Source organism: Sinocyclocheilus anshuiensis, unplaced genomic scaffold (genome assembly GCF_001515605.1).
Source record: "Sinocyclocheilus anshuiensis isolate Anshui unplaced genomic scaffold, SAMN03320099.WGS_v1.1 scaffold1635, whole genome shotgun sequence".
NCBI lineage: Eukaryota > Metazoa > Chordata > Actinopteri > Cypriniformes > Cyprinidae > Sinocyclocheilus > Sinocyclocheilus anshuiensis.
In genome coordinates this window covers 174,573-188,413 of record NW_015549682.1, presented here as the reverse complement: position 1 = coordinate 188,413, position 13,841 = coordinate 174,573, and the positions used below count along the sequence as shown (strand labels likewise).

Here is a 13,841-nt window from a genome sequence, read left to right as displayed (position 1 = left end):
GCATTCAAAATAAAAGTTTTTGTTTACATTATATATGTGTGCATGCTGGCTTGGCGTTACATAAATATATTTATAAATAATATAAATTATATGAATATACATATATGCATGTAAATACATGTTCATATTTTCAAAATATATACATGCATGTTTGTGTATTTATATATATATAATATACACAGTACGCACACATATATTATGTAAACAAAAACTTTTATTTTGGATGCGATTAATCGTTTGACAGCACTAACTATGACTAATTTTTAATTTTTTTTTTTATTGTAACTTTTGAGACTGTAATTTGGAAATGTTGATTCACAAATATCTTATTCATATTTAATTTAATTCACAAATAATAATAGTTATAATAGAAGTCCTTCTACTCCTTTCTAGTTTCGAAGAAAATAAGAGGCAACCACCCTAAAACTATCTGCACTTTGTTGGCTTTGTAGAGATAGAAACAAAATGAGCAAACAAAACATATACAGCAACATAATGAAGCTGCTGAGTGACAAGAATGCTAAAATTACTTTTAATTAATCTTTTTGATTTAGCCAGTTTTCAGACCTGTTAGCTGCAGTTGCTGACCTTTTATGATGCCATGTTTTCTAACACATAAAATTGACACCGCAGGGACTGTATTTTAGAAAATACTATCTCAACACATCCTAACACTTTAAAATATTTCTTCTTTCTCAATTGGAGTTAATTTCATTCAAAAACAAAGGATATCCTACTGTACTGATTACATGAGATAAACAACCCACAGTATAGCAGACTAAAGAGCCCAATAAAGCTGCACACCATTAAAATGAATGAGAGTATGTCCTGCCCCTGACAGTGAGACTAAACACTGTCTTAAGATCTTGCACTGATCTTTGGGTTTGTTATCAGATTCTAAAATTAACTCCATGCTTCACCTCCTTCACCTGTGAAGTCATGAATAGAAAGTGACCAATGTTACTGAGGTAGGTGGTCAAATAAATGTCAAATGTATAATTTGGCTGAATATATGTACACTTTTATTACATGAAAGTGGCATGTTTCATCCATTAATATGTTTGTCAGCATCAAGGTTCTGTTGTTTAGCATGGCAAGATGATCAGTACTGAAAGTCTTGACACTATGTGCATTCTTGTGCAAATACCTCTTTAATCATCACAATTGTTTCATAAGAAGTTTCATTTTTGGGTGAGATCTATTATCTAGACCAGAAGTTGTCAAAGTGGGGTCAGGAGGTCCGTGAAATAAATTTAAGGCGCTATTATTTCTGCACAACATGCGAACAGAATTATGCAATCCAGTCAAAATGGAAATTACAGTAAAACGCGGAATCAAAACCTGTCAAAATAAGAGTTCGGTTTAATTTGAGATTGTGACAAAAATACATTTCTATTGTACATTACAATGTACTTCTAAAATTAATAATAATAATAATAATAAAACTTTATTTTAAAAGAAATACACACTTTTTTTCCATAGTTTAATTTTTACAGTATGGGGTCAGGAGGTCCGTGAAATAAATTTAAGGCGCTATTATTTCTGCACAACATGCGAACAGAATTATGCAATCCAGTCAAAATGGAAATTACAGTAAAACGCGGAATCAAAACCTGTCAAAATAAGAGTTCGGTTTAATTTGAGATTGTGACAAAAATACATTTCTATTGTACAGTACAATGTACTTCTAAAATTAATAAAAAATCTTTTAAAATTTAAAAGAAATACACACTTTTTTTCCATAGTTTAATTTTTACAGTAAATCTCTCTATACAGCACTGTTTGGCAAAATCATTAAATTTCTCGTTAAACTTCCATTTGATTACATTTTAAAATAAATTTTAAACTTTAAACTAAAATATTAAACTGTTAATATTGTATGCCTTTATTTGATTACCACCATTTTTAATAATAAATAAATCCAGAAAAATTAAAACAGACAACACAGAATTTCTGAAAAAATTGAAACGGCCATATGATTGTAAAAATATTAAGTTGTAAAAGTTTTATAAATTCAATTGTTTAGACATGCTTTTAGATTATTAAAATGTAATCAAAATGGAAAATGTAATCCAGAGAGAAATTAAATGGAAAATACTGATTTTAAAAACAATAAAACAGAATTTGAGAAAAAATAAAACAGATTTCATGTGTCATTTTTTGTTAAACTTGTTGTTAAATTGTATACGTTTTATGATTTCAAATAATTAGACATGCTTTTTAATTGCAATTTAATTTAACAATTAAAACAACAGAAAAATGTATGGAAATTCCAATGGCATCTAAGAGTACAAACTGTAGCAAGCAAATGCTTATTCACTGTTATGATTAAGAAGGGTTCCTTGGTAAGTTTTCTCCCCTGTAGGGGGTTCCTGGCCCCAAAATGTTAGAGAACCCCTGATCTAGACAATCGCTGTGTTTCCATCCAAAGATGTGAATTTAACTTGTGCACAAAAGTGGAACAGAGAACAAAACCGTCACTCCCTGATAATTTGGCACTAAGTATCAATAAAAAAATTAGGAGAACCCACTGAATATAATAATTTTTATATCTGATAAATTACTCACGTCTCAGAGCGAGCAGACGAACACACAATACATGCGGTCATTGCTTTCGGAGCAGGATGCTGCTGTTTGGAAATGCAGTCGTGTAAGACAATTATACAGAAATTCTTTGATGACAGACTTTGCTCAGGCATTTCAGAACGACCAAAACAACATTTCAGATGCTGTGTAATGAGATCGGTCCACTGGTTAGTCACGTTATCCCGTCCCATCGTGCAAAGTCACATGACTTTATTGATGCGCATGGTGGAATTTATTCAGCAAATGTGTTTCTAATGTAGTTTATGCACATTTTTTCTTATCGGATAAACTTTTTATCCTACTCAATTGTGCGCATAAGTTTTTTATGTGCATTTTTAGAATTTATGCACATCTTGGCATTTCCATCCAGCGTATTTTTATGCGATATTCCAAAATGTGCATAAAAATAAAAATAGCTAATGGGATGTGTTTTAGTACAGGACAGCCCTTAGCCTCAACATTCCTTCTACCACCCCAGTCCAAATATGATCTGACCATTTCTGCGTCACATCCAGAGAGCTTGTGACGTTACAGTGCAATACTAGAAGGCTGGAGTTCAGTCTAAACTGTTCATTATAACAGGAGCGACACCATGTAGACGTGGTGTCAGTTTAGGTTACTTTTTCACTTATTCTTTATGAATGTATCAGATTTTCTGATGAATTGCATAATGATTCTGGCAGTAGGATTTGCTCCTGTGGTGAGCCAAGTTCATGCTCATTAGAAACGGCCATCATGACAGCTATTTGGAGTTTAATGTCACTGTCATCCTGAGCTGAATGGGGCCCTTTGAGAGGAAGGATCCTGGAGAAATAGAGCCAGCAGATTTGTTACAACAACAGGCTTCAGTTTGTGGCGGGAACACTAAAGCATCCAGACATTAAACAATGAGGGACGGCAATATTCATAAACAGTTCACATTCTTTGTGGCCTAATGACTGTGAGTAGAGTGGATAGTGAGTATTATTTTTTTTTATCAAGACTTAATTCAAAAGGTAAAGTGAATTTAAAAGTGAATATAAATTTTTGTTATAACTGTACCATCTGTGCAATGAACAAGAATCATATCTTGAATCATATGAATCAATGATTCGAATCAAAACAGGCAACAACAAAAAAATCCCTTAGACTTAAATTGAATGACCTAGCCATGTCTAGAGATCAAAATATATTTTTTGACTTGGGTCAATTAGTGCACGTTCGCTTTTTCAGCAGTGTTGGTTTCGTAAGTATTTTTTTCTATTCATTTTTCCCAGAGGGAAATGTTTCATTAAACCATTATAAAGCCATGAACCAAATCAACCATCTACGGGGTGAATCAAAACAATACAAACTTTTTTTGAAGCCAAAAAGTATTTGAAAATCAGACAAAAAGACAAATGTATAAGACTGTGTACTTGACAGCTTTAATTAAGAAACAAGCTACAATCCCATGAAGCATGTCGACTGACATAAACAAATGTATGTTTTCCACCATGAATTCCATTGTTAAACATGATCATTTTAAAAATAATTTCAAATAATGTGAACAGATGGCTTCAACAAAGCATACCACTGAGTAACAACCTCAGAGCTCACAACAGGTCTGTCTGGGAAAATTACTTTTAAAAGTAATGCATTACAATATTGTGTTACTCCCTAAAATATATCTAATTGCATTACTGTTTATTGAAAGTAATGTGTTACGTTACTTTTGTGTTACTTGTTCTCATCTGGGCTGGGCTTATTTGTTTGTTTTTAATATAAAAAAAAGTTCTGTTTTTGGCTAATGTAAAAGCCCTTTCACACCAAAAGTGAAATAAATAAGCCTCAGGCTGAAGGAAATGTAAATTCACGTCTGTACAGTAGAGGGCGCAGCTCAAACAAACCTTTCAGCTGTGCTGCCTTTTTGGATTGCATGAAGAATAGGACGCTCATTTTTGCTATTATTAGTATGGTTGAATTGGATCATTGAAGGTCAGCTGCAAAGACATTGGTTGATAAAATGGGATTAAATACGTAAATGATATTTACATCATTAGCGTGAATTCCGGAACTTGAATGTTGCTCTCTATAAGAAACTACTCAAGCCAGCAACCACCTTAGAAACTGCTCATAAATGCCCCACAACAACCACCCAGGACACCCCAGCATTGTGCCGGTAGTTTTTGTAGAAATAGCACCACTCACTTTTCCAGTTTTGCAGACTCTTTTTCCCTAAGTGTGTTTATAAGCTAATGCCTTCTGGATGTTTATCAAGACACTACAGCTTCCTTATTTCTCAGTCCTCTACTTTGAAATACACAAGCTTATTTTTCTCACCCCCTGGTTTCCTCTCGAACCTCCTCTTTTGAAGCTCTAAATGGATAGTCTTCATTTCTCATGGAAACAATAGCTGGTGCAGATCTGAGCCTTTGTTTAGGCATTCCTCTGCCTGGCGGCAATATGAAGCAATTAGGTGCATGTGAGCAATTAGTGAACTGAGAGTTTTTTGTCTTTTTTCTGTCACACGGTGTTTTGTGGCTGGATGGCTCTTAGAGCTCTCGCTATTTGATCTGACTACATCTATGCAACAGGTCTTATTGTGTGATAAGTTTACATCACTTCATAGTGGATATTAAAAACCCTTTGATCCCGTCTATTATGTTGGACTCTGTTCAAGACATTCTAATATTTACCATCAATCTTTGACCAGATTAGTGAATGTAAATACGACTAATAAATTACATCTTAACAATCTCTATCCCATGCTTTGCTCTTATCTCATCTACTTCTCTCCATCTTATCGTATGAATAGGTATGGCACTAACTGGTACATGCTTATATCTTCTCACTATGCCTGGATTTGTGCATGTGTGTTTTATGTCAGCCTTGTATGCATTCCAAGCACTGTGTGTGATCTGACTGTGTTTGCATGGCAAACATCATAGTAAAACGTTATCTCCCTTATCACGTAAGCCGAGTGGCAAAACTCTGGTGCGTTTCTGTCTTGTCTCCAGAATGTTTCTTAGAAATTATAGTAATTTTTAACAGAAGTACACACACAAACACCTTTCATTACAGAGATTCACATCATTTATTATTTCAGAACATTTTTCGGAACAGTACACTTACATTGTTGATGACTGACTCAGTCCTTAGCAAGGAGGATATGAGTGTTACTGGATAGATGTTCTGTCACACTATTTTCAGCTGCTTTTTGCTGGAGGAGGAGTGTCTTTCTCTTAAAAAAAACTTTTTCCAAAGAGTGTTGTTGGATTCAAGTAAGGCAACATGCTTAGTCAAGTAATAGTTAGATTTTTTTTTCTAGAAACTTTGGTCACACTTTATTTTAAGGTCCAATTCTTACTATTAACTATGACTTTTGCCTCAATAAATTCCTTATTTGCTGCTTACTGATAGTTAGTAATGTAGTTGTTTAGTAGGGGTTGAACGACTTCAGATTTTTTAAAGTTGACTTTTATGTGATGAAAGTCGAGTCGACTAGTCGTTGATGACGTCATTAATGAACAAATAAGTCTGGAGCTGTGATAAACACCTTGTGCACAGCTATGGCATATGACCCAGCGCTGCCCACATGGCTATTGCTCGTATAACAGCTCATTTTAACTTTTCAGTTTCAAAGCTATTTTATTGAGAAATCACAGAACAGTGTTGACAATACATTTCCGCTCTGAATGCTTCTGTGTGCGCGCGATCTGCACGTGATGTACGAGCTACTGTCTGTAATATGTGTGTGTTACATTTCAGCAGCGCATTAGATTAGAACGGCGATTAACTTACCTGTACAATAAGCTTTTTAAAACGTGCATTCTCCCGTTCAATTTCGAGCATCCAGTAATATAATCTCACATGTCTTGTGGAGCGCTTTCAGAGTATGCATTTATTTGTCATTTTAACTGTTTGGAAACGGAGCGTAAATGTGGAAGTCCTTCAAAGATTTCTTATCCTGTTGCGCCCTCTATAGGACCAGCGACTAGTCCACGTCAAGTTTAAAGTGTCATGGCAGAGCATTGAAGTTGACTAGTCAACTAGTCGATTAGTCGGTGCAACCCCTATTGTTTAGATATGTTGTAGGATTAAGGGATCTAGAATATGGTCATGCGGAAAAAGGCATTAACCCTTTGACTGTCACCCCCCATTTTAAAATATAGGCGTAAAAGTGCACTATCCAAACTTAAATTGTTATAATTCATGAACTCCTTTGAATACAGACCTAACGTTGGACTCTTTATAAAGAAGACAATCAGCAGATTATTGCAAAAGTGCAGTTGTAAAATAAATTTTCAGACAGCGAATTAGCCGAAGGCGATCAATTGTTTCGCTTTTGGTGTGAAAGCATCATTCTATGGAAGGCAGAAAAGGCCAAAAGTCTTTAAATAGAATGCATGATCTTGAATTTGACCAAGTCAACAACATGCACTGTTTGTCCGTGTTAACGTTACATCACGCACAGCAGCCAGTAGTTGCTGTATTTCAGACTATATTTGCATATGTAACACGATGTCTCATATGTACACATGTACACATATCTCAGAGGGAGTGAAATTAGTTTTTACTGAGGTTTTCAAAACTAATGTTTGCTAATCAGTCCTTGCTCACATAACACACTCAGCTGAGTGCAAATCATTACTCAACATAATTATTTTAAACACTCTGAAAAATGTAAAATAATTGCAGATTGGTTAATGCTGATACAAGCTCCTTCAGCAGAACAGAAAGTACAAACCAACAGCAATGGTAAAAAAAAAAACATACACTGTCAACGTTATCTGTGTACAATGAAAATCCTGGGGGATTTGTAAACAGAAATCAGTGATATCATTATATTTAGAAGCTATAATAATTAGCTTCATTAAAACAAATTGGAAAAAATCTAGTTTCTCATGGTTTGAGTAGTTCGGACGTGTAGTACTTCTCTTAAAGGTGTCTGGTTTGCTCTGTTAAGTACGTACAAAACTATTTTAATCTTTTGTCAGCCTGTTTACGCTTCACGTATCTAAAAGGGCGACACTGTGTGCTTCATGCAAGTTATCAGTATCAGTGTAAATACTGTAACTAGAGAGACAATTGAAAATATCTGTGACAAGAGTATTTTACAACTGAAAATAGGTGAAGAATTGTATTTCAGATAAGAAATTAACACAAGGGGTATTATGGTAGTAATATAGAATATAGAGTTAAATCTGTATAGAACAGAATCATATCTAAACCCCCAATTATTCCGTTATTCAAATTCACAAGAACAGATAAACCTGAAATAAGGTCATTTTAACAAGCCAAACAGTAGTGAAAATAGTTAGAAAATAATTATGAGAATGCAGATAATGTGTGATTTAAAAACATTGTGCATTTTAATTCACAGTTAGTACCTAGAGAACAAAAATGATGAATTAGTCAGCAGGAAACCCAAAACAATGTAAACACACGTTCATGTGCTTCTAGAGAGATAAGGCACACACAACAAGTTCATTCGCAGCAGGAGCCAGATAAATCCTCAAAGCACTGATAGCAGATGTCCTTTAAAGACTTTATTTTTGGCAATACGAATCAGATGTTGAGTTAGCATTAAAACAATATGTGAAGGAATGTGCATTAAGTTTTACATTTTGGTGTCATTCCCAGCGGGCACCTTGATGTCAATTTGATGTCAAATATTAGTCAAGACTTGATCAAGATACTGTAACGTCTTTTTAAATTCACTATGGACTGCAATTTCTGCCAGTGGTAATTCAGTGAAAATAAGAAGTTAGTTGGTTTAATTTATATGTAGGCCAATATGTTTAACGTTCAATTTAAATCAAATCAACGTCACGTCAAGGTTTTTTGACATCAATTTTGATGCCAATTTGATGTCTTTTCAACATCAGTTGCCCACTGGTTTGGTTTACTTTGAAAAACAAAGCACAAAATACAGCTCATAAAAAGTTAGCTCAGAGAAAAGGTCTTGAATCAGTTCTTTGCATATGCCATTTGGTTTGGGGGCTTTTATGCAATGCAATGACATTCATACATTATGAGTGTGGCTTAAGAGGACAACTCATTTCTTGGGCTACTGTAGAGAGAGGTTAAAGTTGCTGTTACTTTATTGTCTGAGGTGAAGAGTGAGCTGGGAGAGTGTGTGTGTGTGTGTGTGTGTGTGTGTGTGTGTGTGTGTACGTGTGCGTGTGTGTACCCAAACTGTATTTTGGGGACAAATTTGTACCCAGAAGTGATCTAAACCTGACAAAACCTGAGAAACCAGAATTATTCCTTTTGTTAATGATAAAGTTATTTTTAATAAATATAAAAAATTGTAAAAATACAGATATTTTGCAGAGTCAGGAAATGGTAATATCCAAAATCTTTGAACTTTTTTCGCTTTTGGGGACATTTTTTGGTCCCCATAAGGAAAATAGTGCAATTTTTTAAAAATGTAAACATGCAGAAAGTTTTCTGTGAGACTGATAGAATATACAAATTGTATAGAACAAAAATGTCTATGAAAAGTCGCCATAAAACATGGAAACCGAGCGTGTGTGTGTGTGTGTGTGTGTGTGAGTGTGTGTGCGCGTTTTTGTGACAAATGAGGACATAAATTTGTATAATGGCAAAGGTATGACATAGGTATTACAAGAAGAAGGTGACTTTTCAGGACATTACCCCATGTCCCCTCTTTTCAAAACGCTTATAAATCACACAGAATGGAGTGTATTGAAAATCTGAAATAGCACAAAGCTTCCTGTAAGGGGTAGGTTTAGGGGTAGGGTTGGTGTAGGGCAATAGAATATACGGTCTGTACAGTATAAAAAACATTACGCCTATGGGATGTCCCCACTTTTCACAAAAACAAACCTGTGTGTGTGTGTGTGTGTGTGTGTGTGTATATTGAACCCGCGTTTTAGCGCCACTCACTGGAAGTTTCATTTTGAAACATTATATAATAAATATTTAAATAGAGGGAAAGAATTTAAGCTCACTTTCACTCCCATGTTGTGAACTTTATGGGAATTGTCCCCTATTGTATGCTGAAAATTGCATAAAGTACTTTTATTTTTCTGTTTGACTTTTACAAACTGCCCAGCCAAAAGTCTGGTCACAGATGAGTTCATTTGTGTATCTCATAGTCCTGAAAGTTCAGAGTGTGCAGAACTGTAATCTTGACAAAGGGTGAAAACTTCGAAGTGAACTAAAACGTAAGTTTTGATTTATGTAGCATTTTAAGTCACTACATAGTTTCCAATCTTAGCTTTGATGAAATTTCGATTATTCTAAAATGTGAAAAATAGCAACAGTCCACTAGTTTGTTCTCCAAGTTGGAACAGAATAAAAGTTTAGCTGCTTGCAGTGTTAAAATCAAACAGAGTTCAGTGCTTAAATAAGGCCAGATTGTGCCCTTATCTGCTAGACTTAAAGTGTGAATGAAATGAGAGTTGAAAAGGATTTCTCATTAATTTTGCCTGCCTCTTCTCCTCTCTCTCGCTCACTCTCTCTGCCCCCGTAGCTGAAACCCGCCCCGTTTCATTAGCAGGATCTGCCCTATAAATACTCTCTTTTGGCAGAGAAACTTACTCAGTGCCCTCAGAAACCCCCACACTAACACATCCGCGTGCCCAGAGCTGCCAGTCATGAAGGAGCTGAGAAGCAAGGCGTTCTGGAGGGCTGTTTTGGCTGAGCTGGTGGGTATGACCCTCTTCATCTTCCTCAGCATTACAGCTGCAGTCGGAAACGCCAACAATGACAAACCAGATCAGGAGGTCAAGGTGGCTCTCGCGTTTGGCTTGTCCATCGCCACTCTTGCCCAAAGCCTGGGTCACATCAGCGGAGCCCATCTGAATCCAGCTGTGACGCTGGGCTTGCTGGCCAGCTGTCAGATCAGCTTGCTGAAGGCTGTGATGTACATCGTGGCCCAGATGTTTGGTGCAGCGCTGGCGAGCGGCATCGTGTATGGCGTCACCAAAGGGGATGCCCTGGGGCTAAATACGGTGAGTACGCTGATCTTCAGTATCTCTGCTTTAATTAATCTGTAATTAAATGTCAATTTTAAGTCTAGGAAATGTATGATTGGTTAAATTTCACAAATAAATAATTAGTTACAAAGAAAGAAATTTAGAATTTTTCTACACTGTTAAAAATATATCAAATCTGAATTTGGTTTTATCCAAGTCGAGAATATTATGAACAAATCTATCTATATTAGGTTAAAGCAAGAAAAGCTATTTTAAGGTTCAGATAACACACACACATGCACACATCTCCTTTAGGTAACAGTTTTGTATTTTCATGTTTTTACAGTAAACTGCTGCTGTTTATATTACAGTTTATATTGCATGTATTTTACCTCTTGGAAAAAAAGTGTAAAAATACAAAACAACAACAACTGGTAAACAAAGCAACCCAGTGCCTGGTTTATTGTAGTTATAAATTATATTAGACATTATTTTTAAAAAAAGATAATATATCTGTAAATATTTATATATAAAATATGTAATACTCTAAATAATAGTTATAAAAAAATGAAGTATATAAACTTCAAACTGATTTCAGCAACATTTCTTATTTTCATTTACTTTAACCTGATGTTCTAAAATAACTAAAACAAAAATAAACATTTATATTTAAAACTTTTTACAAAATTAACACAAATTCAAATGAAAGCAGAAAATGTAAAAATAAAAACTGATTCAAAATATTAATGAAACTATAATAGTTGCTCACTGATACTAAAGCAACACTGCTCGGTGTGTCAGAATCAGTCACTGTGAATGGGTGTGAAGATACTCTTATCATCTGTCTTCAGAGGCGGCGTTCTTTCCATTGATTATGTTTTCTTAACATTTTAAGAAGGCGTAATGCACATATTACTTTGCCAGTAAACAGAGTCATATCATGTTATTGCTGAGTGACATCAGAAGACTGTCCTCCGACCCGAAAACATTTCTTACTTGCATAAATGTGCATTTAAATGTACATAATTTTTCCTGCTTATATCTTATTGTATACGTGATCAAATGAGTCTCTGAGTGTTTCCTCTGCTTTAAATGGATTGTGATGCTCGCGATGCATGCAAAGAAATTATTCGAAATACTGATTATCCGTTTGAATCTACACAACAATCGAACTAAATCTATTTTTTATTCACAGATCAGTGGTGATATTTCTCCCGGTCAAGGTGTTGGTATTGAACTCTTCGCTACCTTCCAGCTAGTGTTGTGTGTCATAGCAACCACAGACAAAAGAAGGCGGGACGTGACGGGCTCCGCCCCTCTGGCCATCGGCCTCAGCGTTTGCCTGGGCCATTTGACAGCCGTGAGTAACCAGCATTCACTCTTCTCCTGCTGCTGTCTCTTTTCTGCATCAGCATTCCTGTAGCTGTTGTAAATATTGCCAGGGTCACCATATGAATACATAAAGCAACATGACATGAATAGAGTGATGTTTAAGTATGTAAATTAGTTTCTGCTTTAAGAGAAATAAAAATAAAGTCGCATAACTGATTCAAAAAATGGGCAGCTTATTTCTCTTGCTCAATCACCCATGACTCCTTTGTTTTTCTCTGTTTAGATCAGTTTCACAGGATGTGGGATCAATCCGGCTCGATCCTTCGGCCCTGCAGTGATTCTTCGAGATTTTACCAACCACTGGGTAAAATTATATCTCTGTTTTCCCCTTTGAAAGTTAATACATTATATATATAAAAAAAATAATAGAGAATGAATGTGTTAAATGTAAACCATTCAGGATCTTATCAGAAGACAGAATCAGCTCATATTGAACTTTTATAGTAATGAGTAACAATTATATTGTTTTAGATGAATGCCTAGTCAAGAATAATCTATAGTTAACTTAGTTAAATCACATGTTTGTGTATTGTTTGCGAAGGGTTACTTAGTGTATAAAGTCCCAGATAGCACATGTACATGCAGAGACGTCTATTTAAAGGGACAGTTCATCTAAAAATGAAAATTCTCTCATCATTTACTTATCCTTAAGTTGTTCCAAACCTGTATGGGTTTCTTTCTTCTGTTGAACATGATGATATTTTGAGGAATGTGAGTATCAACCCGTTTTTGGTCCCCATTGATTTCCATAGTTTGGGGGGAAATGCAATGGAAGTCAGTGGGGACCAGAAACTGTTTGGTTACCCAGATTCTTTCAAATATCTCCTTTTGTTTTCGGCAGAAGAAAGAAACTCATACAGGTTTGAAACAACTTAAAGGTGAATAAATGATGACTGGAATTTCATTTTTGGATGAACTGGCCCTTTAAGGTCTAGCTTTTCATCCTGTAAATGTATTGTTTGCTCACCTGCAACAGGGTGCTACATAGCCATAATACAAATTTATTTAAGATGTTTACGAGATATTTGTACACAAAAACATCTTGGAAATGAAGTTAGCGATATGAACAAACCCCTTACCTTGAGTATGTTTGATATGGACATGAATGATACCTCGAATTTGGCTTGTTGAGAAGAAATTAGCTATTAAAAATCTGATTACATTGGAGGAGGTCATATTTGGAGACCAGAATATCAGAGAGACTGGGAGTGACCCTTGATTTGGGCCAGTAAGCAAACCCAGAATACCCTACATTGGGAAAAAGAGAAAAAAAAGGTCCTCTTTTGAAATACTGTTGACTATACGTATCTTTGCAAGTACATGTCAACTAACTCTCATTAGCGTATTAGTAGACTGTCAGGCTAGGGTTAGGTTAGTAGAATAAGTTGAAATGCACTTGCAAAGTTACTTATAGTCAACAGAATGCCTAAAGTGGACCAAAATGTGGTGTAGAAACAATTTTCACTCAGAAATTGCTAGTATATTTCACAAACAATTACAAAGAAAATCTACCTGGTCTCATGGCAAAAACGTACCTGGGGGCACTTTTTCGCGAGACGCGAAATACATACCAATAAGTACATATCACTGCAGTTTCCAAAAGAAATGAACACTAGAGGCAGTAAAACTCCGACACCTTTTACATTATTTTCACACAAAGTATGATTTACAGAGTTTCGAATAATAAAGCGTAATTTTCGCACAATTACTTAAAGAGTATTATGTTGTGACTTCAAAACATTTTTAATATGCTGGGAGATTTGAAAACTGATGCTTTTGAATGTTAGCACCACACATATCCAGCTTCATATCAATGGGTTTTGATAGATGTTAGGTTTGTTCGGTGGCTCACGGAGTACGGAGACGTACTTGAGAGGTGAGCAGCTCCGGTTCAAATCCCGTGTAACTACGGTTCGAAAAAACGGTTCAAATCTGCATATAAGTAAGTTCAAATGA

The 13,841-nt window shown here is 35.3% G+C and overlaps 1 protein-coding gene across 1 annotated transcript in view; it reads left to right on the top strand.

The window, feature by feature from the left end:
• The first annotated feature begins 10,120 nt into the window (after positions 1–10,120).
• The window catches only part of aqp1a.1 (aquaporin 1a (Colton blood group), tandem duplicate 1), a 5,356-nt gene continuing 1,635 nt past the window's right edge, over positions 10,121–13,841 (top strand). The window contains exons 1-3 of the mRNA XM_016449715.1: positions 10,121–10,529; positions 11,689–11,853; positions 12,109–12,189. Coding sequence (XP_016305201.1) covers positions 10,173–10,529; positions 11,689–11,853; positions 12,109–12,189 — 603 coding nt within the window. The 5' untranslated portion in view covers positions 10,121–10,172. The remainder of the gene's footprint in view (positions 10,530–11,688; positions 11,854–12,108; positions 12,190–13,841) is intronic.